The 22,403-nt window shown below is 32.1% G+C and overlaps 1 protein-coding gene across 1 annotated transcript; it reads left to right on the plus strand.

The window, feature by feature from the left end:
• Positions 1-18,014: 18,014 nt before the first annotated feature.
• Positions 18,015-22,200, plus strand: LOC119601327 (centrosomal and chromosomal factor). Its single transcript, XM_037952172.1, has one exon. The coding sequence runs from the start codon at positions 19,564-19,566 to the stop codon at positions 21,490-21,492; it is 1,929 nt and encodes a 642-aa protein (XP_037808100.1). The 5' UTR covers positions 18,015-19,563; the 3' UTR covers positions 21,493-22,200.
• Positions 22,201-22,403: the final 203 nt, after the last annotated feature.

Raw genomic sequence — 22,403 nt, forward strand, 5'->3', positions numbered from 1 at the left:
GTGCTATGAGCTGTGTGTTAAGCAGGAAAAGCAGGAGAAATATCAATTTACACATTACGTATTAAATACCTGTCTGCTTTGAGGTTTTGTTTTTAAGTAAAAGATGTTTTTTTTTTTGTCATAATGAAATCTTAATCTCTGCTTTAGGATATAAGAAAAAGGCTTTAAGATTTAAAAATGCCGTTTATTCGTTTGCAATGCACATTGGGGCAGCTACATATATTAATTAAAAATGTGAATTTCGAACAAAAATCACATAACTTCTCATGGAAGTTAAAGTAGGATAAATAATCTATGATTCACTCCTGATATCGTGATTAACCGAAACATTACTGCAAAACTCGAAGAAACACGTGGCAATTCCCATTACTTATCGGAAATAGAAATTGTCAGGACATAGGATCCAGATAGAAGATCGTGGGCAAGCATAACATTAGGAAATAAATCTGATGATGTATGTAAACTGGGTGGCTAAAGGGGGTCTGGAGATCTATATTGAAAACCCGGCCGGTTTTTTATACTTTGGATGTATAAATTGAATGGAATATGACGCCCACAGATATTAATATATTTTCGTCAGCCAGAAGCCAATTATGGCGATAGTTAAAGGTTAAATCTAAGACCTTATTAGTTGTCATAACTGAATACTCTTCTAGTTAAAGGCTTTGCATCATATCTTTACAAGGCCGTTTGGAGTAGTTGACAATAAAAAGCTAATGTACTTGTTTTAAAAAAAGGGGAGCTTGAGAAGGGTTAATTTAAAACGTCTGCATGGGAATCCGATTCCCTTACTTAGTGGAATGAAACAGTGGCTAGGATTAGTAAACTCCTATAGGAGAAGGCTTTTCTAAATGAATAAGTGTGATGGTACTTATTTGATCGAAATTAGATACAAATATCTTGGGAACAAGGTAATTCCGGCTATTACGATCCCTCAGAAACATTTACGGAAAACTTTCTAAGGAATTATGATCCAAGAAAACGACAAGAATTTGTTTCGTAGCCAGTTAGTTAGTTAGATAGTTAGTTAGTTAGTTAGTTAGTTAGTTAGTTAGTTAGTTAGTTAGTTATTGTTAGTTAGTTAGTTAGTTAGTTAGTTAAGTATAGTTAGGTAGTTCAGTTAGTTAGTTAGTTAGTTAGTTAGTTAGTTAGTTAGTTAGTTCAGTTAGTTAGTTAGTAGGTTAGTTAGTTTAGTTAGTTAGTTAGTTCGTTTCGTTAGTTAGTTAGTTTAGTTAGTTAGTTAGTTTTCAGTAGTTAGTTAGTAGTTAGTTAGCGTAGTTATGTTAGTTAGTTAGTTAGTTAGTTAGTTAGTTAGTTAGTTAGTTAGTAGTGAGTTAGTTTAGTTAGTTAGTTAGTTAGTTAGTAGTTCGTTAGTTAGTTAGGTGAGTTAGTAGTTAGTTAGTAGTTAGTTAAGTCGTTAGTTAGTTAGTTAGTTAGTAGTTAGTTAGTTCGTTAGTTAGTTAGTTAGTTAGTTAGTTATTTAGTTAGTGTCGGATTAGCTTCGTTATTAGTTAGTTAGTTAGTTAGTAGGTTAAGTTAGTTAGTTAGGTAGTTAGTTAGTTAGTTAGTTAGTTGAGTTAGTTAGTTAGTAGTTAGTAGTTAGTTAGTTAGTTAGTTAGTTAGAGTTAGTTAGTAGTAGTGAGTTAGTTAGTTAGAGTTTAGTTCGTTGTTCGTTCGTTCGTTCGTTCGTTCGTTCGTTCGTTCGTTTCGTTCGTTCGTTCGTTCGTTCGTTCGTTCGTTAGTTTCGTTCGTTCGTTCGTTTCGTTCGTTCGTTCGTTCGTTCGTTCTTCGTTCGTTCGTTCGTTCGTTCGTTCGTTCGTTCGTTCGTTCGTTCGTTCGTTCGTTCGTTCGTTCGTTCGTTCGTTCGTTCGTTCGTTCGTTCGTTCGTTCGTTTCGTTCGTTCGTTCGTTCGTTCGTTCGTTCGTTCGTTCGTTCGTTCGTTCGTTCGTTCGTTCGTTCGTTCGTTCGTTCGTTCGTTCGTTCGTTCGTTCGTTCGTTCGTTCGTTCGTTCGTTCGTTTCGTTCGTTCGTTCGTTCGTTCGTTCGTTCGTTCGTTCGTTCGTTCGTTGTTCGTCGTTCGTTCGTTCGTTTCGTTCGTTCGTTGTTCGTTCGTTCGTTCGTTCGTTCGTTCGTTCGTTCGTTCGTTCTCGTTCGTTCGTTCGTTCGTTCGTTCGTTCGTTCGTTCGTTCTTCGTTCGTTCGTTCGTTCGTTCGTTCGTTGTTCGTTCGTTCGTTAGTCGTTCGTTCGTTCGTTCGTTCGTTCGTTTCGTTCGTTCGTTCGTTCGTTCGTTCGTTCGTTCGTTCGTTCGTTCGTTCGTTCGTTCGTTCGTTCGTTCGTTCGTTCGTTCGTTCGTTCGTTCGTTCGTTCGTTCGTTCGTTCGTTCGTTCGTTCGTTCGTTCGTTCGTTCGTTCGTTCGTTCGTTCGTTCGTTTCGTTCGTTCGTTCGTTCGTTCGTTCGTTCGTTTCGTTCGTTCGTTCGTTCGTTTCGTTCGTTCGTTCGTTCGTTCGTTCGTTCGTTCGTTCGTTCGTTCGTTCGTTTCGTTCGTTTCGTTCGTTCGTTCGTTCGTTCGTTCGTTCGTGTTCGTTCGTTCGTTCGTTCGTTCGTTCGTTCGTTCGTTCGTTCGTTCGTTCGTTTCGTTCGTTCGTTCGTTCGTTCGTTCGTTCGTTAGTTAGTTAGTTAGTTAGTTAGTTAGTTAGTTAGTTAGTTAGTTAGTTAGTTAGTTAGTTAGTTAGTTAGTTAGTTAGTTAGTTAGTTAGTTAGTTAGTTAGTTAGTTAGTTAGTTAGTAGTTAGTTAGTTAGTTAGTTAGTTAGTTAGTTAGTTAGTTAGTTAGTTAGTTAGTTAGTTAGTTAGTTAGTTAGTAGTTAGTTAGTTAGTTAGTTAGTTAGTTAGTTAGTAGTTAGTTAGTTAGTTAGTTAGTTAGTTAGTTAGTAGTTAGTTAGTTAGTTAGTTAGTTAGTTAGTTAGTTAGTTAGTTGTGTCCGAATGTTATGGGGAGGAGTTGGGAGAAGGGATTATCTTGGTCTAGTACGATCCGAGACAAAAGACATCAGCTGCAAACCAATATATGTATGTACTTCGTAAAATTAAATCAGACTAAAAACTTATAGTTTCCATAGCAAATAAAACAATTTGCAAAGTATTATTTTTTTCTAATGAAGACTGCTTAACAGATGATTAAATAAATTTATTAAGATCCCAATTTTGACAATGCACAGGTATCAAGTACATACATACATCGGCTCATCAGCTTTAATGTCAAACAGACAGAAAATATTTTTATGTATTTGTAACAAATACAACGATAAATTTTAATCAAAACTTTTAAATCAACTTCATCCTGCAACATCCCTTTAATATGTACGTCCTGCCAAATGTCGTCGTCATGTGGGTATAACTTTTTATGACACACACACACACACACACAAGTAACAAACAATGACATGTGCGTTTGATTTTCATTTGGAAATTTAAACAAAAGTAAAAAAATAACAAGAAATGACTTGAAACAAAAGCGAGCTGGCGAGCAAAGTACCTGCAACAACAGCAACAAAAAATGTCACGTTTTATAATTGATGCTTCACATTGCGTTACTAAGGTTGCATGCGGCAAGGAAAGGCAGGGAAGCAAGCATGCATGAACTACAGCAACAGTAATCAAATCTTCTTTTGAAACTGTGTACGTAGCAACGTTAAATTTGAGGTTGCAAGCATTTGGTGCTGCACACAGCAGTATATACTTTACTCCTCCTGTGTGTATTAGAGCCCATATATCGAGCAGCACGAGAGGATTAAATGTAAATAAAAACAAGAAAAAAATAATAAAAAAACACAGCATGTTGTTATTATTCCCTTTTTTTTCTTAATATTACTATTGAATTGTATTCTTGTTGTTGTTTGTATAGAGTAAAACTGCACAAGTTGTTGGTTGTCGTTGAAATACTTGTTGTTGCTTGTTAAAGGCAAAAATATCTTCTGGATACATTGAGAACATACGTGAAGATACTACCATGTATGTATGTAGAATAATTTACTTTTAAATAAATATAAAAATGGCGGGGTTTTTATGATCTTCCTTTTTATTATTATTTTGTATATATTTTGTTGTTGTTATTTCATTTCACAGCCTTTTGTTATTGTTTTAGGAGGATTTTTATAGACCATTCTTTAGATTTTTAGAAACTGACAGACACAGCAACAACAACCAGCCAGCCAGTCAGTCAATTTTGTAGAAACAACAACAACAAAGACAAAAGTATCCATACAATTAACGTTTTTTTCTCTGACAGCAACAACAAAAAAATTAAAAAGATATTTTTGGAAAGATTAGTTAGTTAGATAGACGGACGGACAATCATACGTATGTACTTTAACGTCACAGTTCTCAAATATTCATCCATCCATCCAACCTTCCTTTTTAATAAATTGATGGTTTTGTTAACGGTGTGTGTGTGTTTTTGTTTGTGTTTCATAACGAAAACAATAGAAATTGATGACGAACATAAAAAGAATATATTGTGGTTGTAGTTAGAAAAAAACAGCAGGATTTCGTAACAGGATTTTCTATGAAATTTTAAGAAGTTTCAAGGAGAAAATAAAACTTTTTTTAAGTTAGAATATAAAAAAAATTAGGTTTAAAAACAAAAACTTCTTTAAGGTGAAAATTTGATTTTTTTGTTGTAAATAAGAATTGAAAATTATTAGGTTGGTCCGAAAATGTCGTATAAAAAATTCAGAAATGTCGTCTGGTATTGAGGACTATAGAATAATCTAGAATAGTCTATAGTCTGAGCTATTTAAGCATGTGGACTATAGAACAGTCTATAGTCTGGACTATATAATAGTCTATAGAATAGAATAGTCTATAACCTGGACGAGTCTATTGTCTGGACGATAGAATAGTCTATATTCTGGACTACTGAATAGTGTATAGTCTGGACTATAGAATAGTTTATAGTCTGGACTATGGTATAGTCTATAATCTGGACTATAGAATAGTCTATAGTCTGGGCTATAGAATAGTCTATAGTCTGGAATATAGATTAGTCTATAGTCTGGACTATAGAATAGTCTATAGTCTGGAATATAGAATAGTCTATAGTCTGGACTATAGAATAGTCTATAGTCTGGACTATTGAATAGTCTATAGTCTGGACTATTGAATAGTCTATAGTGTGGACTATTGAATAGAGTATAGGGTGGACTATAGAATAGTCTATAGTGTGGACTACAGAATAGTCTGTGGTCTGTACTATAGAATAGTCTATAATCTGGACTATAGAATAGTCTATAGTCTGGACTATAGAATAGTTTGTAGTCTGGACTATAGAATAGTGTATAGTCTGGACTATAGAATAGTCTATAGTCTGGACTATAGAATGGTGTATAGTCTGGACTATAGAATAGTGTATAGTCTGGACTATAGAATAGTGTATAGTCTGGACTATAGAATAGTCTATAGTCTGGACTATAGAATAGTCTATAGTCTGGAATATAGAATAGTCTATAGTCTGGGCTATAGAATAGTGTATAGTCTAAACCATAGAATAGTCAATGGTCTGGACTATAGAAAAGTCTATAGTCTAGGCTATAGAATAGTCTATAGTCTGGACTATAGAATAGTCTATAGTCTGGACTATAGAATAGTCTATAATCTGGACTATAGAATAGTCTATAGTCTGGACTATTGAAAAGTCTATAGTCTGGACTAAAGAATAGTCTATAGTCTGGACTATATAATAGTCTATAGTCTGGGCTATTGAATCGTTTATAGTCTGGACCATAGAATAGTCTATAGTCTAGACAATAGAATAGTCTATAGTCTGGACTATTGAATAGTCTATAGTGTGGACTATTGAATAGTCTATAGTGTGGACTACAGAATAGTCTGTGGTCTGGACTATAGAATAGTCTATAGTCTGGACTATAGAATAGTCTATAGTCTGGACTATAGAATAGTCTATAGTCTGGACTATAGAATAGTCTATAGTCTGGACTATAGAATAGTGTATAGTCTGGACTATAGAATAGTGTATAGTCTGGACTATAGAATAGTCTATAGTCTGGACTATAGAATAGTCTATAGTCTGGACTATAGAATAGTCTATAGTCTGGACTATAGAATAGTCTATAGTCTGGACTATAGAATAGTCTATAGTCTGGGCTATAGAATAGTGTATAGTCTAAACTATAGAATAGTCTATAGTCTCGACTATAGAATAGTCAATGGTCTGGACTATAGAAAAGTCTATAGTCTAGGCTATAGAATATTCTATAGTCTAGACTATAGAATAGTCTATAGTCTGGACTATAGAATAGTCTATAGTCTGGACTATAGAATAGTCTATAGTCTGGACTATAGAATAGTCTATAGTCTGGACTATAGAATAGTCTATAGTCTGGACTATAGAATAGTCTATAGTCTTGACTATAGAATAGTTTATAGTCTGGACTATTGAATAGTCTATAGTCTGGACTATAGAATAGTCTATAGTCTGGACTATATAATAGTCTATAGTCTGGGCTATTGAATCGTTTATAGTCTGGACCATAGAATAGTTTATAGTTTGGTCTAAAGAATAGTCTATAGTCTGGACTATATAATAGTCTATAGAAAAGGAACATTTTTAAAACATAAAAAAACTAATAATCATAAATATTCTATAACCAATACAGCAACAGGATCCCAACCTCGAACAACCACTTTTTAATCAGGCAATCAATCTGCCACCAAAAAAAGCAACCAGTCCTGACAGTTCGCTTTTTTAAAAAACAAAAAAGAAATCATCATTATCAGCATCATGAAATAAATCTCTTAAAGCATTTATTTTACTTTTAAACTAGGCAGCCCAATCAACCAACTATAAGCCTAAAACTTTGAATTGCCCTGCAAACCAACCAACCAGTCAGCCAACCATCAACATCATCTGCCATGGTCTTGTCTGTCCATTAAGAATTTAAGGAAAATTGCTAAAAATTCTAAAAACAAAAGAGTTTTATTGTCGACAACAATGTTTTTTTTTTTTCATTTTTAGTATTTTTAAGGAATAATTTAAAAGTTGTTTTTTTTTTTGAAATGGATTTTTGTTTGTGATTACGCTTACGGGCAGGGAGGAACATACCTACAAAAACACAACCTTTTTTGTATATTTCATATATAACAACAATAGCAAACATACTGGTTGTGAATATTTTCATTTCATTTTACGTTGTTTAAATGAAAACATGATTTTCAATAGAATAAATCTATCAGGCAGGATGATAAACAACAATAAAGATTCCTTCCTTTATCAGGAATGTAAAAAAAAAATTAGTATTATTCACTGAATGTAACAAATTTGTGAAAAATTGAAAAAAAGTTTAAATTTTTTTTAGTTAAAAAACTATTTTAAACTATACTGGTTTTTAGGGAGGGAAATTGCCAAATAAGAATGATCTTGTTTTCAGATGAATAATTACCAGGATCCCGTATGTCTTTTTAGTAATTAGTTAAGAAAATTTCTAGCAAAAAAGTATATATTGATGGTATGTAGCACAACGGCTGTACTAGCCTGGACTATAGAATAATTTGTATTCTGGACTATAGCATAGTCTAAAGTCTGGACTATGTAATAGTCTATAGTCTGGACTATAGAATAGTCTATTCTGGACTACAGAATAGTACATAGTCTGGACTATAGAATAGTCTGTAGTCCGGACTATAGAATAGTCTATAGTCTGGACTATAAAACAGTCTATAGTCTGGACTATAGAACAGTCTATAGTATGGACTATAGAACAGTCTATATTTTGGACTATAGAACAGTCTATAGTCTGGACTTTAGAACAGACTATAGTCTGGACTATAGAACAGTCTATAGTCTGGACTATGGAACAGTCTATATATAGTATGGACTATAGAACAGTCTATAATCTAGACTATAAAACAGTCTATTATCTGGACAGTCTATAGTCTGGACTATGGAACAGTCTATATATAGTATGGACTATAGAACAGTCTATAATCTGGACTATAAAACAGTCTATTATCTGGACAGTCTATAGTCTATAGAACAGTCTATAGAATAGTCTGAAATATAGAACAGTCTATATAATAGTTTGGACTACAGAACAGTCTATAGAATAGTCTATAGTCCATAGAAAAGTCTATAGAATAGTCTGGACTATAGAACAGTCTATAGTCTGGACTATAGAACAGTCTATAATCTGGACTATAAAACAGTCTATTATCTGGACAGCTTATAGTCTTTAGAACAATCTATAGAATAGTCTGAAATATAGAACAGTCTATAGAATAGTTTGAACTACAGAACAGTCTATAGAATAGTCTATAGAACAGTCTATAGTCTGGACTATAGAACAGTCTATAGTCTGGACTATAGAACAGTCTATAGTCTGGACTATACAACAGTCTATAGTCTGGACTATACAACAGTCTATAGTCTGGACTATAGAACAGTCTATAGTCTGGACTATAGAACAGTCTATAGTCTGGACTATACAACAGTCTATAGTCTGGACTATAGAACAGTCTATAGTCTGGACTATAGAACAGTCTATAGTCTGGACTATAGAACAGTCTATAGTCTGGACTATAGAACAGTCTATAGTCTGGACTATAGAACAGTCTATAGTCTGGACTATAGAACAGTCTATAGTCTGGACTATAGAACAGTCTATAGTCTGGATTATAGAACAGTCTATAGTCTGGACTATAGAACAGTCTATAGTCTGGACTATAGAACAGTATATAATCTGGACTATAGAACTGTCTATAGTCTTTAATATAGATTTGTCTATAGTCGGGACTATAGAATAGTCTATAGTCTGGATTATAGATTTTGGAAACACGCAGATCTTCTCTAAGTTATATTGACATTAACATAAATATATGTATGTATATTTGACTTTTTTTCTATTACCAAATATATGTAAATTTCGTAACTTAAAAAAATATAAAACTATTTCTCTCTACTTAACAGCCAACAACTAGAAATAGCATCAAAGCAAAAATATTTGTAAATAAACAAACAAAAAAATTCTAATCCTATGATCAAAAAACACCCACAAAACTTTGTTTTGAAAACAAAATTAGTTTTTTCTAAGAAAAATCTTTTATAATACTAAAAATGCAGATTCTCAGAAAATTATTCATAAAAAGCGACATAGTGAAAAATACCTTTAATAAAAAAGTATTCAAGTAGTAGTCAAGCAAAACCGATTCAATAATGCCCTAAAGTAATCTAACAATCTACAAATCACAATGCAAGGTTTCAAATAATACTTAACATTCAAGAAATATAGATTAATTTTTGACGCAAGAGCTGCGATGGGCTTCTTTTAGACAATTATACTAGTCAATAGAAGGATCAAAATACTAGTTAATAATCTGGTCCATAGTCAATAGACTTACCCTTAGTCATCGACAAGTCAATAGGGTACAACACACTAGTTCATAGTCTACACCATTTCAAGTTTAATTTGAGAAAATCCAAAGTTGTATTGTGAAACACCAAAATGAATTTTAGAAATCCAATTTAATATTGAGACATACCAAATTAAATTTAGGAATCAAAATTGATATGAAGAAAAAACAAATTGAAATTTGAATTTTCAACTTAATATTGAGAAAAAACCAATTGATATTGAGAAGTCGAAATTAATATTGAGATAATACGAATTGAAATTGACAAAATACAAAATGATATTAGGAAAACCTAATTTTGTATTGAAATTTATATCATTTTAAATCCATATCCTATTTAAACATTTTATAAGAAAAATATTTTCATACAAATTTTAAATTTCTCATTTTCATTTATTAATTTCTCAATTTCAATTTGTAATTTCTTAATATAATGTTGGGATTCTGAATTTCAATTTGTTTTTTCTCGATATGAATTTGCATTTCTTAATTTAATTTTATTATTTCTCAATATTAGTTTGGATTTCTCAATTTCAAATGGGGTTTTCTCAATATTAATTTAAATTTCTGAACTTTAATTTGAATTTTCTAAATTTTAAATTGAAATTCTCAATATGAGTTTGTATTTTCTCAATTTAAACTTGAAATGGTGTAGTACATAGTCCATTCAATAGACTAGTAAATAGAGTCAAAAGAACAAGTCAATAGTCTAGTTTATAGTCCTCACACTAGTTCATAAACAAGTCTATATACTAGTGAATCGAATAGTCAATAGGAAAGTCGAAAGCCTATTCAATAGCCTAGTCCATAGACTAATACATGGACTAGTCACTAGACTAGTTATTGATACCATTCTTCCATATCTGTTTCAAATACTCCAAGGAGATAATTATAAGATCTATAGTCTAACAGGTCTGTTTTTCTACATAGAATACTAGATCAATATTTTGCAAATGTTTAAATAGTTAATTAAATATTTTGTTAAACAAAGTGTTAAACAAATATACCAGTTTGTATTGATTTTAAGCGGCTAGAACCTCTTACAAATCAACTCTAAAGTTAATTAGCACCTTTTTAACAAACAATTAACAAGTTTTTATAAAAAAAAAATTATAAAATCAAAATAATTATTATAAAAAATGCAAATTATTAACACTTAATAATGTTTGTTTTTAAGTTATACCTTTTACTTTTAAGAATTTTATAATTTAGTTGTTCCGCCATTTATTTGCGAAATTCCTAAAAGTTGAGACTACGAGCTGATTGTATTCGGTATAGTGTGTAGTCGTGACTATACTTTTGTCTATAGTCTAGTCCTTAGTCTATGTTATAGTCCAGTCTGTAGTCCGGCCTATAGTATAGTCCATACCTTATTCTATAGTCTAGCCTATAGTCTGATTTATAAACTAATATAAATTCTTATCTGGTCTATAGTCTAGTATATACTCTGGTGTAGAGTCAAGTATATAGTACTAGCATACCCTGGGTGCTTCGCTACCCTAACTTAAATTAAATACATACAAAATTTTGTTTACTTTTATAGAAAATTAAAATTGATTAAACATTTTTTTCATGTTTCAGTTTTATACGTTCAATATCACGTTATTAAATTCGCATTCAGTAAGAAGCTTGTATTTTTAGGTTCATTCATTTAGCTTCCACATTATAAAATTTCGAAAGTAATATTTGAAAAAAGTACTATAAAATACCTCTAATAGATTATTATTTAATAAAAAATTGTATGTTTCTGTGTTCAATATTATATACAATTAAAAAAATATAATTTGATGAATGAAAAAGTCCCTTTCAATAGATTCTCATTCACTAAGGTCCCTACATTTTAAATTTTGTTTTCAATATCTATGTTCAATATCGTAAAAATATTAAAAAGTACCATCGGAAAAACGAAAAAGTACAAAAATCTCTCTTAATAAATTCTCATTTAATAAGGACCGTGTGTTCCGGTTAACCATTATAAAGAATACAAAAGGTACCATTTGATGAATAGAAAAGTACCAAATAGTTCCCACTTACAGAATATTAATCAGTCAAGACCATTTATGTTAAAATTAATGTTCCTAGGTTGAATATTTTAGAAAATTAAAAAAGTAAAATTTATGAGATAAAAAGTACTAAAAAGTAGTCTCTTAAAGAATCTTTTTCAATGAGGACCGTGTATGTTTAATAGTCATGTGTTTTGAGTTCATATTAAAGAACATACAACGAGTATCATTTGAAAGAAGAAAAGGTACCAAAAGTGGAATAAATTTTACGTAAATGGAAAGTACTAATAAAAAGAGTACAATATTTCCCCTTTTCGCTTAGAAATATACTTTTTCGAGAATTAAGTTTACAAAATGTTCCATATTTAAATCTATGTATATATAGCAGATAAAACTCAAGCGATTCTAATCTGCATTCATTTGTTCCAGAAAAATAGTGCTTTCAAAAAGTACCAAACAATTTACTCGAATTTGGTCCTATAGCAAAAAATTTATTACAATAAATATTACAGAGTTAGTCCGTAATTTAATAGGAATAATTCAATAAGCCGAAAAAGTTTTCCTAATGTGCTAAAAAAAGTACCATAAATACAGTTTTCTCCCTTTTACACCCAAAAAGGAAAGAATTTTAAAAAAGTACGAAACAGGTGTCTCATAATTTTGGGAGATGTATCCAAAATATTTATAAAATTGTATTATGTTAATTAGTTCAAAAGTTATAAAGGGCCAAAAAAGGTACCAAAATCACCTTTGTTACACATTTTTACCCCTTAAAAGTACGAATTTCAAAAAAGTACCAGACATCAATCTGCTCATTTTAAGAGTAGATTCAGGTGCATTTAAAATTTTTCTTGTATCACTAATATTGTGTAAGATAATTAAGAAAACCTGTTCTACCCGTTTTTTCCCCTTTTCGCCCGTAAATGTGCAAATTTCTAAAAATCCCTCCTTAGTGGATCTACATAACCAAAAACACATCTACTGTCAAAATTTCATGATTCTAGGTTCAGCCGTTTGGGCTGTGCGATGATGAATCAGTATAGTCTAATCTATAGTCTGAACTACTTTCGGTACTCTAGGCTATAGTCGACATTCAATATTCTTAATTTTAATAAAATTTATTGAAATTTTGTATATTTTTGGTCAATTGAACATTTTCAGTTTTCTAACGGCTTTTGTGACATCGTTTAACGGGAAATGATGGCAAAATATTGACAACACTGGTTAAATAGGTAGCTCGGAACTGTCCGGCCGAACTACTGGGAATATCACTGCTTTGGCAAGTGTGTATAGAATATTATTCCATAAAAAAGGCAGAAAAAAAGATACTATTACATACAACTTAAAAACCACTAGTTTCCCTACAACAAAAGTAATAACATAAAATGTTGTTTTTGTTATTGTTATAGTATTGACAGAGATAAATGATATTATCATTGTAACAAAAAGAAGAAGAAATTACTGATGTTGGAGAGGAGCAATTTGTGGCAAATATTTCAGAAGGGCATCATACAATTGTTTCTAACTCACTCACTCTCTTCATCTAAAACTTTTTAGTTATTTTATTTAAAAATAAAACAATTAACTCAATTAAATTAAGAAAATATTAATGTTTTACTCATTACTTTTTAATAGCTCTCTTTTAATTGAGTAGTTTTTCTTATTACATCTCTTTTAGCTACTGGGCAAACTCTTGAGAAACACACCTCCTGTATACATGTGAGTTTGTTATAATGTTTTGGTGTTAGTGTTTGGTTTTTCAGTTTTCGTATAAAAACAGCTGATTTGTGGGGCCAAGCAAAAAAAAACTTGTTTTGTTTTTTTTTGTTTACAAAAACCAGTAGCAGCAGCAAGAACAACAACAAGGTTGTTTTTTTTTCTCATGAAGAAAACAAAAAACAGCTGAGTTTTTATATAGCAGAAAAAAGAGTAGATGAGAGTAAAATTAGGAGCAAGAGTTTTTTTTTATTGTGTAGGAAAGTGTTGCCATTTTATGTTGTTTCTTTATGAACTTAAGTTTTTAGCAAAGTTATAAAGACTTTGGTAACCCAACCTCTAAGAGGAAGTCCGGTATTTGTTGTTGTTTGGTGTGTGTTTTTTTGTTTTGCTTTCTATGAGAGCATAAAATGAGTGTTATTTGCATTTGGGCTCAGTGCAAAACAACAATAAAATATACAGACAGACGTCCTCAATTAGTTTACTTTTTATGTATATTGTTGTTGTTGTCGTTTTCTTTTTCTGTGTTTTAAACTCAATATTGTTTTTGTAGTATTTATAATGGCTGTTATGCCAACGACCTTCATGATTTTTAAGAGTTGTTTTTGTTGTTTTTATTATTATTGTTGCTGCATTTGAGTTTTTAGTTTTATTTGTAGGGGTGGGGGGTTTCTAAATGGGGAAAATATTTATGGAAATGTTAAATATTTTCAGAATTTTGGCAAAAAAAAAACTGTTAAGGTAAACAAATTTATAGAGAATTGTTTTTTTTTTATAAAAAATTGTTAATTCAGTAGAAATTGTTAAATTAAGAACATTGTAAATTGTTAACCTAGTAATCTAGATTTATAGGCTTTAAAACAAAGTAAGGGCATGAAACAACAAAAAATAATTTTTAATAACAATTAAAAAAAGTTTAAATTTTGATGATTTTTTTTAAAGATTTGAAATTTCTTTTTCAATATTAAGTTTATCCATTTTTTTAGCTTTAAAATTTATGAAATTGTCTCCCACATTCAAAACAAATTTAGGGATTCCTCATAAAACTACAACAAAAATAATACAAACACTAAAAAGAGATGACTATTGGCTTGTTGGCAGCCATTTATGTACTTCCTGAGCAACAATAACAGCAAAAACATTAAAATAAAAACAACAACACTAACTACTAGTGACACTAATTTGGAAAGCAGCAAAAACAACAATCTTACAAACCTTAATATTTTCACATTAAAATAAATACATATTTCTCGAAAAAAAGGCTCTTTACTTGATAAGAGCCCTTAAGGCAAAAACTAAAGAATCATTTTCTCCCCTACTACACTAGCAACAATAACAACAAAACAATTTCAACAATCCCAAAAAAAAAATTGTTTTTTTGAGTTTAAAATGTTAGAAAGAGAACACTCTAACTAAACATATGATTTTTCTACTGTTTCAACTCTTTAAACAAAAAACAAACAACAACTATGTATAAAAAACACAAACAATTTAACAACAACAATAACCGAAAGTAGGGAAAAAATAAGCCTAAAATCTATACATTTAAAGAAAATAAATTAAACTCAAATATAAAGATGGCCGCCGTACAATGGCTGAATTGAATTTGAAACAAAAACAACAACAGCAACAAGAACACATAAATGACGACAACGACAACAAAATAAAATATGGCATACAAAACAAATCAGCAGCGGCAGCAGCAAACATTGTTGTCGGCAACTATACTATAGGAGAGTACAAAATCGTTTTACAATGTAACAAAAACAACAAACAAAAGAAAATAAAAACTCTTAGAGGGAGAGAAACTCGAGCTAATCAAGGAGAGCTGAACTCAAATTGTGAGATTGTAGTAAAAAAATTGTAGCCTTTGAGGGGATGAACAGAAATGTACTTTTCTGAAAAAAAAGGACCTTTTTAGCGGTTTAATATATTTTTAGGTTAGGTTGAAGACGAGAACACTGGAAGCATCATATCATAAAGATAAACAGCCCTCCTTTTGTTGTGCCCTCCTTTTTTTCGGAAATTCCGGTATAACATCGCTACACTGCTAGATAAAACCATTATTTCACTATCCTTACCACATGTTCTAGATTCGTCACATTCCGTTCTTTCAATTTCGTGAAGTTGTGTCCCTAATCCTGTATATCCAGTCTGGACACCTACATACATACGTAACTTCAGACTAAACTCGAACTTGTTCCCACAGAGAAGACTTTTCGATCTCCATTCTTTTAGGTTAAACCATAAGATTTTTGTTGTTCTAACTACCTTAAGTTTAATGGGTTTTTTGTCCATGCGTTTAAATCCGATTTTGAACAGGCATTTGTCCGGTTAACTCCTCCAAGTTCTCTGCCCTTAATAGCAATTCTTTTATTGTTTAAATTTGAAGAAGTTTTGAAGGATACCTACTATCAGACTAACCTTGAACTTGTTCCCACTTCTCGTTTTCTATTCGTCCTACAAAACATGTCATTATTCCATGTGATGTCTCTTGTTGCACTTGATAGCAACTGAATGAGTTTCTTCATTATCATTTATACCTGAGTGACCTGGTGCCGACTGGATTCTTTTGTCCATTCGTCTAAATCTGTTGCCGTTTGATCTCGAACAGTTTTGCATATGCCCGGTCAACTTCTTCAAGTTCCCTGCCCTTAATAGCAAATGAATTACTACTTTCATTATTCCAAATTGGAGACGTTATGAAGGATATATACTTTCAAACTAACCCTGAACTTGCTGCCTCTAAGTCCGTTGTCGTTTGATCTCGAAAAGTTTTGTATACGTCCGGTCAACTTCTTCAAGTTCCCTGCCCTTAACAGCAAGTGAATTACAACCTTTATTATTCCTAATAGGAGAATTTATGAAGGATATCTATGTTCAGACTAACCTTGAACTTGGTACCACAATGAAGATTTCGAATTATCCCTGAGTGACCTGGTACCGATCCGTTAAGACCTTTTTATAGCCGATTAAGCCGAATGTAGACTTCAATATAAAGTTGGTAATGTGAAATCAATAACATAATAATACATTTCTTACTTCCATGATCGATTATCGACCATAACCGAAGTCGATTTGCCACAAAAATAACCTATTACTATCTAATTATTTGATCAAGCTAAGAAACGCTATTTTCAAATATGTTAAACTTTTAGTTTAGATGAGGATATCGACAGCTAATGTTTTCTCCTGCATACTCCAGAGAAACGATTCTCAATAGGGGGCCCGTTTGTATAGGGATTCGCGGCAACATTTCATGGAATCATCGCAAGGCATGCAAAGGAATTCGAGTACTATTCGATTCGTACTCAATTATCCGAAAACTTTGGTTTTTATAACATTAACTATGTAACTCCTTACTTGCTAAACTCATGTCACAGTAATTAGACGTAGTCAGGAATTGTGAAATGAGGTGTTTGAAATGCAAGCCCTTACCTTAGGAGATGTAGATGAAACCTTTGCTTGAAGGTGAGAAATGTTCGAATGAATAAAAGTTCTCTCGATTGTAAAGTCGCCATTCTAATTTCAAAACTCATTCTTAAAGATCATTTCCGCGTACACTGCAATCGCCACCGAATAGTTCGAAAAAAACAAACTGTTTTCGGAGCAAATATATTGAATTTCGTTTTCGGTATCGATTGCGGAAATGAGATCTTAGCAGAAGTCTCTTCCATTCATTGTCCGGAGAGTTCTTCAAACGTACGAGACATAATATCTCTGATGTATTCATATGTTTGGCCAACTCTATTTATGAACTAGGTCAATAGGAGGAACAAAATTTCTGGACCTTGATCATATATTAAAACCATAGTTTTATTCCTACTATGTATGGAGTTCCCCGAGATTAAATAAATTCCTCAAGGAACCTCTAATCTAGAAGGACATGACCCCAAAGAGATTTTTCACTTAAGATTAACTCATTATATTAAGACATCGATGTGTCTTATATAAATATTTACTACGCTAGCTTATAAATAGGGAGTTAAATAAGTCATTACCAAGCTAGTTCTCAACTAATCAGCTGATTAAGCAGTTCTGTAACACAAAATGTCAGAAGCTCAAAATAAGTACTTATATTTATAAGAGATTATATGTTAGTTATTACTAAACTACTTAAAAGTAATGCAGGTGTATGATGTTATAGCCATTGAAACATAAGATATTGAGTAACTACAAGTCATTGCTGGAAAGTTTCTATTACTGAATAAAGTATTAATATGTACATATTTAGTTTATTTCTTAGCTAAATTAGCAAATTTTGGAAATTTTTTATAAAAGTACTTTAGTACAAATTAAAGCCCCAAACTTCCCCTAATATTTGCAGACCAACCCTGATGCTAAAATAGATAGTGGTGTAAAAGTAATAACAGAGAGCAGAGAAATAACAACAAAGTAATACAAAAAGAGTAAAAGAGAGTAAGTTAAGTAATTAACAAAAAACTAACTCAATTAAATAAAATTATTTAAAGAGAGTTGTATTTAGTAGGCAGAGAGAGAGAACATATTAAATTGTAATATTTTGTAATTGGTTGTTGAAAAATCTAAATGAGTTTAGGAGAAAATGCTTTAGTAAATTGTTATTGTTTTTTTGCATTTAACTAAGAAGAGTGAGAGTAATAGTTTGGCAAGGTTATGTTTAAGTAACAGCTGTTTTTAAATTACAACTCAAAATTCTAGGTATAATTTGAAAAACAAAACATATGTTGAGTTTTTATGCTAAATGAGTGATATATATAGAGAGAGAGTGAGTTCGTGTGTGTTTAGGAAAAACATGCTGTTAATTTTTAAGAGGAAAAAAAAAACAGGTAAAGCAGAATATTAGGGGAATGAAATAATAAAAAAATATACAAAAATTCATATGCGGCAAATTGTAAGACCAAGCAATTCAGTCGGTTGAGAGAGCTCGTATGGTAAAGACGCTTTTTACATTTATTAGAACGCGTGATAAACAAGCAAAGAGAAAAATTTAATTATATGAAATAAAATGAACTAATTATTTAAACAAATACTAACGTGTTAAAATAAAAAGAGCTCAGCTTAATGTAAACAAAAATTTAATTTTTTACAAACAACTTTCAAGAAATTTTATTGTGATATTTAATTAAAGAAAGAATGCTTAAAGAAGACAAGACCTTAAAAAGAGTCTTAAAATAAAGTGAAAAATTAACGGAATGATAAAGAAAATTAAAGAAAAACGTGTAAGAAAGCAAGAAAACTAAACAAATTGAGTGAAGAATTAAAAACTCTCATATAAGAAAAATTCCCAAAAAAGAGAGAGAGAGAGTATTCGCTATAAAACACTCATTTAAATAAAGAGTAAAAGAGTGTCACAGTTTTCACTCAAACTACAAATTGAGTAATTTCTAAAGCAAATAAGAAAATAAACAAACTCACTCATTTAACGTAATCATAACGCAATTTTATGTTAAACGTTTACAACGTAACGCATTCTTCACTATCAAAAGAATTCGTACGTTACTGCTCACACATTCATTCGCATAACGTTTAAGCTGCTCGTGCTATGCGGACGGACAATAAAAACAAAAATAATTACCGTTATTATTATTATTATTACTGAACAAAAGAAAACGCCAAATATTTGAAAAAATAAACTTCTTTCGTCGGTCGTTGTTGGTCGTTTTAAAAGCAGCAAAAGAAATTTTCATTAAAAGAAAAAAAATTAATCAAAGACTGAATACAACAAAAAAAAAAAAATTAAATTGAAAATTTAAGAAAAAACCAAGAAAATTTTTATAACAGAAAACCTAATAAAGACTGATTAAAACTATTTAATTAACTACATATTAAAATTTAAAGAAAAAAACGCTAAAATAGTAATATACGGGTCTTTAAAAAAAACAAAAAATTATTTATAAAAATTAATTAAAAAAAGATTTAAGAAAAAGAATAATAACTAAAATACCTGCTAAATAATTTAATAAAAAACAAATATTTTTTATGGATTAAGGTTCCTGCTAAATAGTTTAAACAAAAACCATACAAGAAATTTAATAAAATTTCATTATAATACAAATAGAAAAAAATATATATAATAGCCCTGTGGATTACCTATATTATATATATTTTTAATTTAAATAATACAAAACAAAACAAGCTTGGATTACCAGTGCCAATTATTAAGAAAACATAAACCAACAAATCATAACAAAAATCTTAAAATAACCTCAAAAAAAGCTAAATATTAAAACCTAACCTCAAAATATTTAAATTATCTAAATAAAGCTAGATAAAATTCAAAATTTGCTTAAAAAAATGTGTTTGTTTTAGCAAAATTAACTAAGTGCTAGTGCTTTAAACGCAAAACCCTTAAACTTAAACTTATTTAAAGAAAAAAAGGATTTTTATCCTTTTTTCTACTTAAATCAAAATATAAAAAGTTTAAAAACAACTAAAACAACAACATGACTATGGCTGCTTGTTATGCCAACTATGATATGGCTTCCTTGGCCACTCATACTCTGGCTCAAACACAATCAGCAGCACTCATGCAACATCACCAACAGCAGCAGCAACAACAACAGCTTTATCACCAGCAGCAACAACAGCAGCAGCAGCAGCATCATCAGCAACAACATGCCTATCACCACAGCACACATCAACAGCAACAAACTAGCAGTAGAATGTCATCATTGGCGGCGTCGGCTAATCAAAATTCACTGAGCTCCAATAGCTCAGCAGTGGCCGCCGCCGCCGCTTTGCTTAATTCGTCTACAGCTGCCGTCACCAACTCCACCAACACCTCTTCAAATACAGCAGCCGTTTCAACGGCCAGCCAACAACAACGTAACCAAAATGCCTCTGTAACAGCTTTAACACCCGCCTCACAACAACTCAATAATGCCGTTGCTCAAACAACGACGGCCAAAGACTATTCCATACCCCTGCATGTAGACTGTAGTGTGGAATATGAATTGCCCAATCAGCCTAAGCCACCAGCTGGACAAAGGGTTGAGCCTTTGCTTATGATACATCCTTGCTATTTCCGCAAAATGGAATCCCAAAGACGCAGTCCCTTTGTCAATAACATGCCTACGGCGGCGGCTGCCCGTAATACCGCAGCTTTGGCCGGTACGCAAACACTCACAAACACACCACAAAATGTGGCCTCTTCCTCTAGAAGAAGCCGCCAAACTCAGGTTATACAACAACAGCAGCAACAACAACAACAACAACAGCAGCAGCAACAACAACAGCAGCAACATCACCAGCAGCAGCAAAGACAGGCTGTGGTGGCTGCCCAACAATATCAGCAACACTTGCAGCAGCAACAACTCAGGCATAATCACCAACAACAGCAGCAACAGTCGCAGCAAATGTCACAAATGTCTCAGCAGGCCCACTATCCGGTACAGCATCATATGCAACAACAGCAACAAACCGCCAACACCAGCAACTCCTCCTCCTCCTCGAATAATGCCTCCTCCTCCACTTATTTAAGGTCTAACCAAAGATCCTCCTCACAACAACAACAACAACAAAACCCACAAAGAACAAGCCAAAGTCACCTTTTAGTACAACAACAACAGCAGCAGCAATCACAGCAATGGGATCATTTGGCAGCAGCTGCTATTGCCAGCCGTACTGCCATGACACCAGCAGCGGCCTATAGCAGCAGCAACAGCAACCAAAAGGCTCAAAATGGCAATGTGGGCAAACGAGATGCCATGATCTCCGGCAGTGGTATCTATGGCAGCAAATCTCAGCAGCAGCAGCAACTATTGTGGAATTCTTCGGGACAACAAGCGGATAACATCAACACCTCCGCCGCCACAGCAGCCACCTCGGCGGCAAATGCTTTAAGCAATTCCCAAGCCAATATAACAAGTCTTATGATGGATCGCAGTCCTATGGCTACAGTTCCTAGTAATTATCAGGCTGGTCCTGAGGCCACGCCCCTACTAAACCAAAGTTCAAATAACAGTAACCAACGTAACAACACTACCGCCACCAGCCATTACTCAACAGCCACTACCACAAATACTGCTTCAGCTGCCGCGGCAGCAGCTGCAGCAGCGGCGGCCTCCCTAACCAGTCATCATCATCATCATCAACATCACCAGCATGCGGCCGCCGCCATGGCAGCCGCTGCACATCATCACTCCCAACAACACTATCCCGACAAGATAAGTGGCAAATACCGCCAATATCTACGATCTCAGCGTATGCATCCCTATTTGGCGGCAGCCACTTCAAGTGCTGCTGCCGTAGCAGCGGCCGCCAATCTACAACAAAGTTTTCCACAATTTACTGCTGCCACAGCAGCGGCGGCTGCTGTAGCCGCCACACCATCATTCCAACATTTGCAACAAATTTCCTGTTATAATGTGTGATAAAACTAAAAAAATTATTAAAAATTCTTTAAAAAAAAAAATCCAAAGAAATTTTGAAATTTAAAAAATAAACGGCAGCATAGAAGTGATAAAAATAAATAAATTAAAAAATTAACAAAAAAATTAGCGGTAATTAAAACAAGAGGAAGAAAAGAGGCAAAGAGTAAGAAGATAAAGGAGTTTTGTTTGGGTTTTTTGTTTGAAAGGTTAAAACAACAACAACAACAAAAGAGTATACGTATTAACAAAAGCATACAAAAAAGAAAAAGAACATTTGCTAAAAAGCTTTACTTAGTAAACAACAACAAAAACAAGAAAATTATTAATTAACTAGCCATAGTCATAGATTAAAACATAAACTAAAAACTCAAGGATAATAAGTAAAAAGCAAAGAAATAAAACAAAAACAAAACCAAACAACTCCTTTTAACAAACTCTAGGAGTAAAAGCAGAGGCAAAACAAAACAAAAACAAACAGGAGACTTGTTTAGTTTTATTTAAGTTTTTAATAATTGAGTTGTTGTAATGCTTCAAATATAACAAATTAACTGCTAAAAAATCTAAAAAAAAAACAAAAATTCTAATAATAAATAAACTATTTTACTCTCAAAACTACATTACTCTCTCACACTTTTTACCAACATTAAAACTATAAATAAAAACCAACATAAATAATGTAAATTAAAAAAAAAAAAAACAAACAAACTGCAACAACAACAGCAAACAGAGTAAAAAAACGAAACAAAACAATAATAAATGTAACGGTTTTAGCTTTTTATTTATAAATTCCTTATTATTATTAATTGTTTTTGTTTTTTTTTCGACAATTTTAAATTTGTGTTGTTAAACATCATCCCAGCAAACAATTTGGTGAGAGTTGCATATTTATCTATTATTATTATATTATTATT

The sequence above is a fragment of the Lucilia sericata genome, unplaced genomic scaffold, assembly GCF_015586225.1.
Source record: "Lucilia sericata isolate MDLA Ls3-8-SP2 unplaced genomic scaffold, ASM1558622v1 Contig000157F_arrow, whole genome shotgun sequence".
In the NCBI taxonomy this organism is placed as follows: Eukaryota; Metazoa; Arthropoda; class Insecta; order Diptera; family Calliphoridae; genus Lucilia; species Lucilia sericata.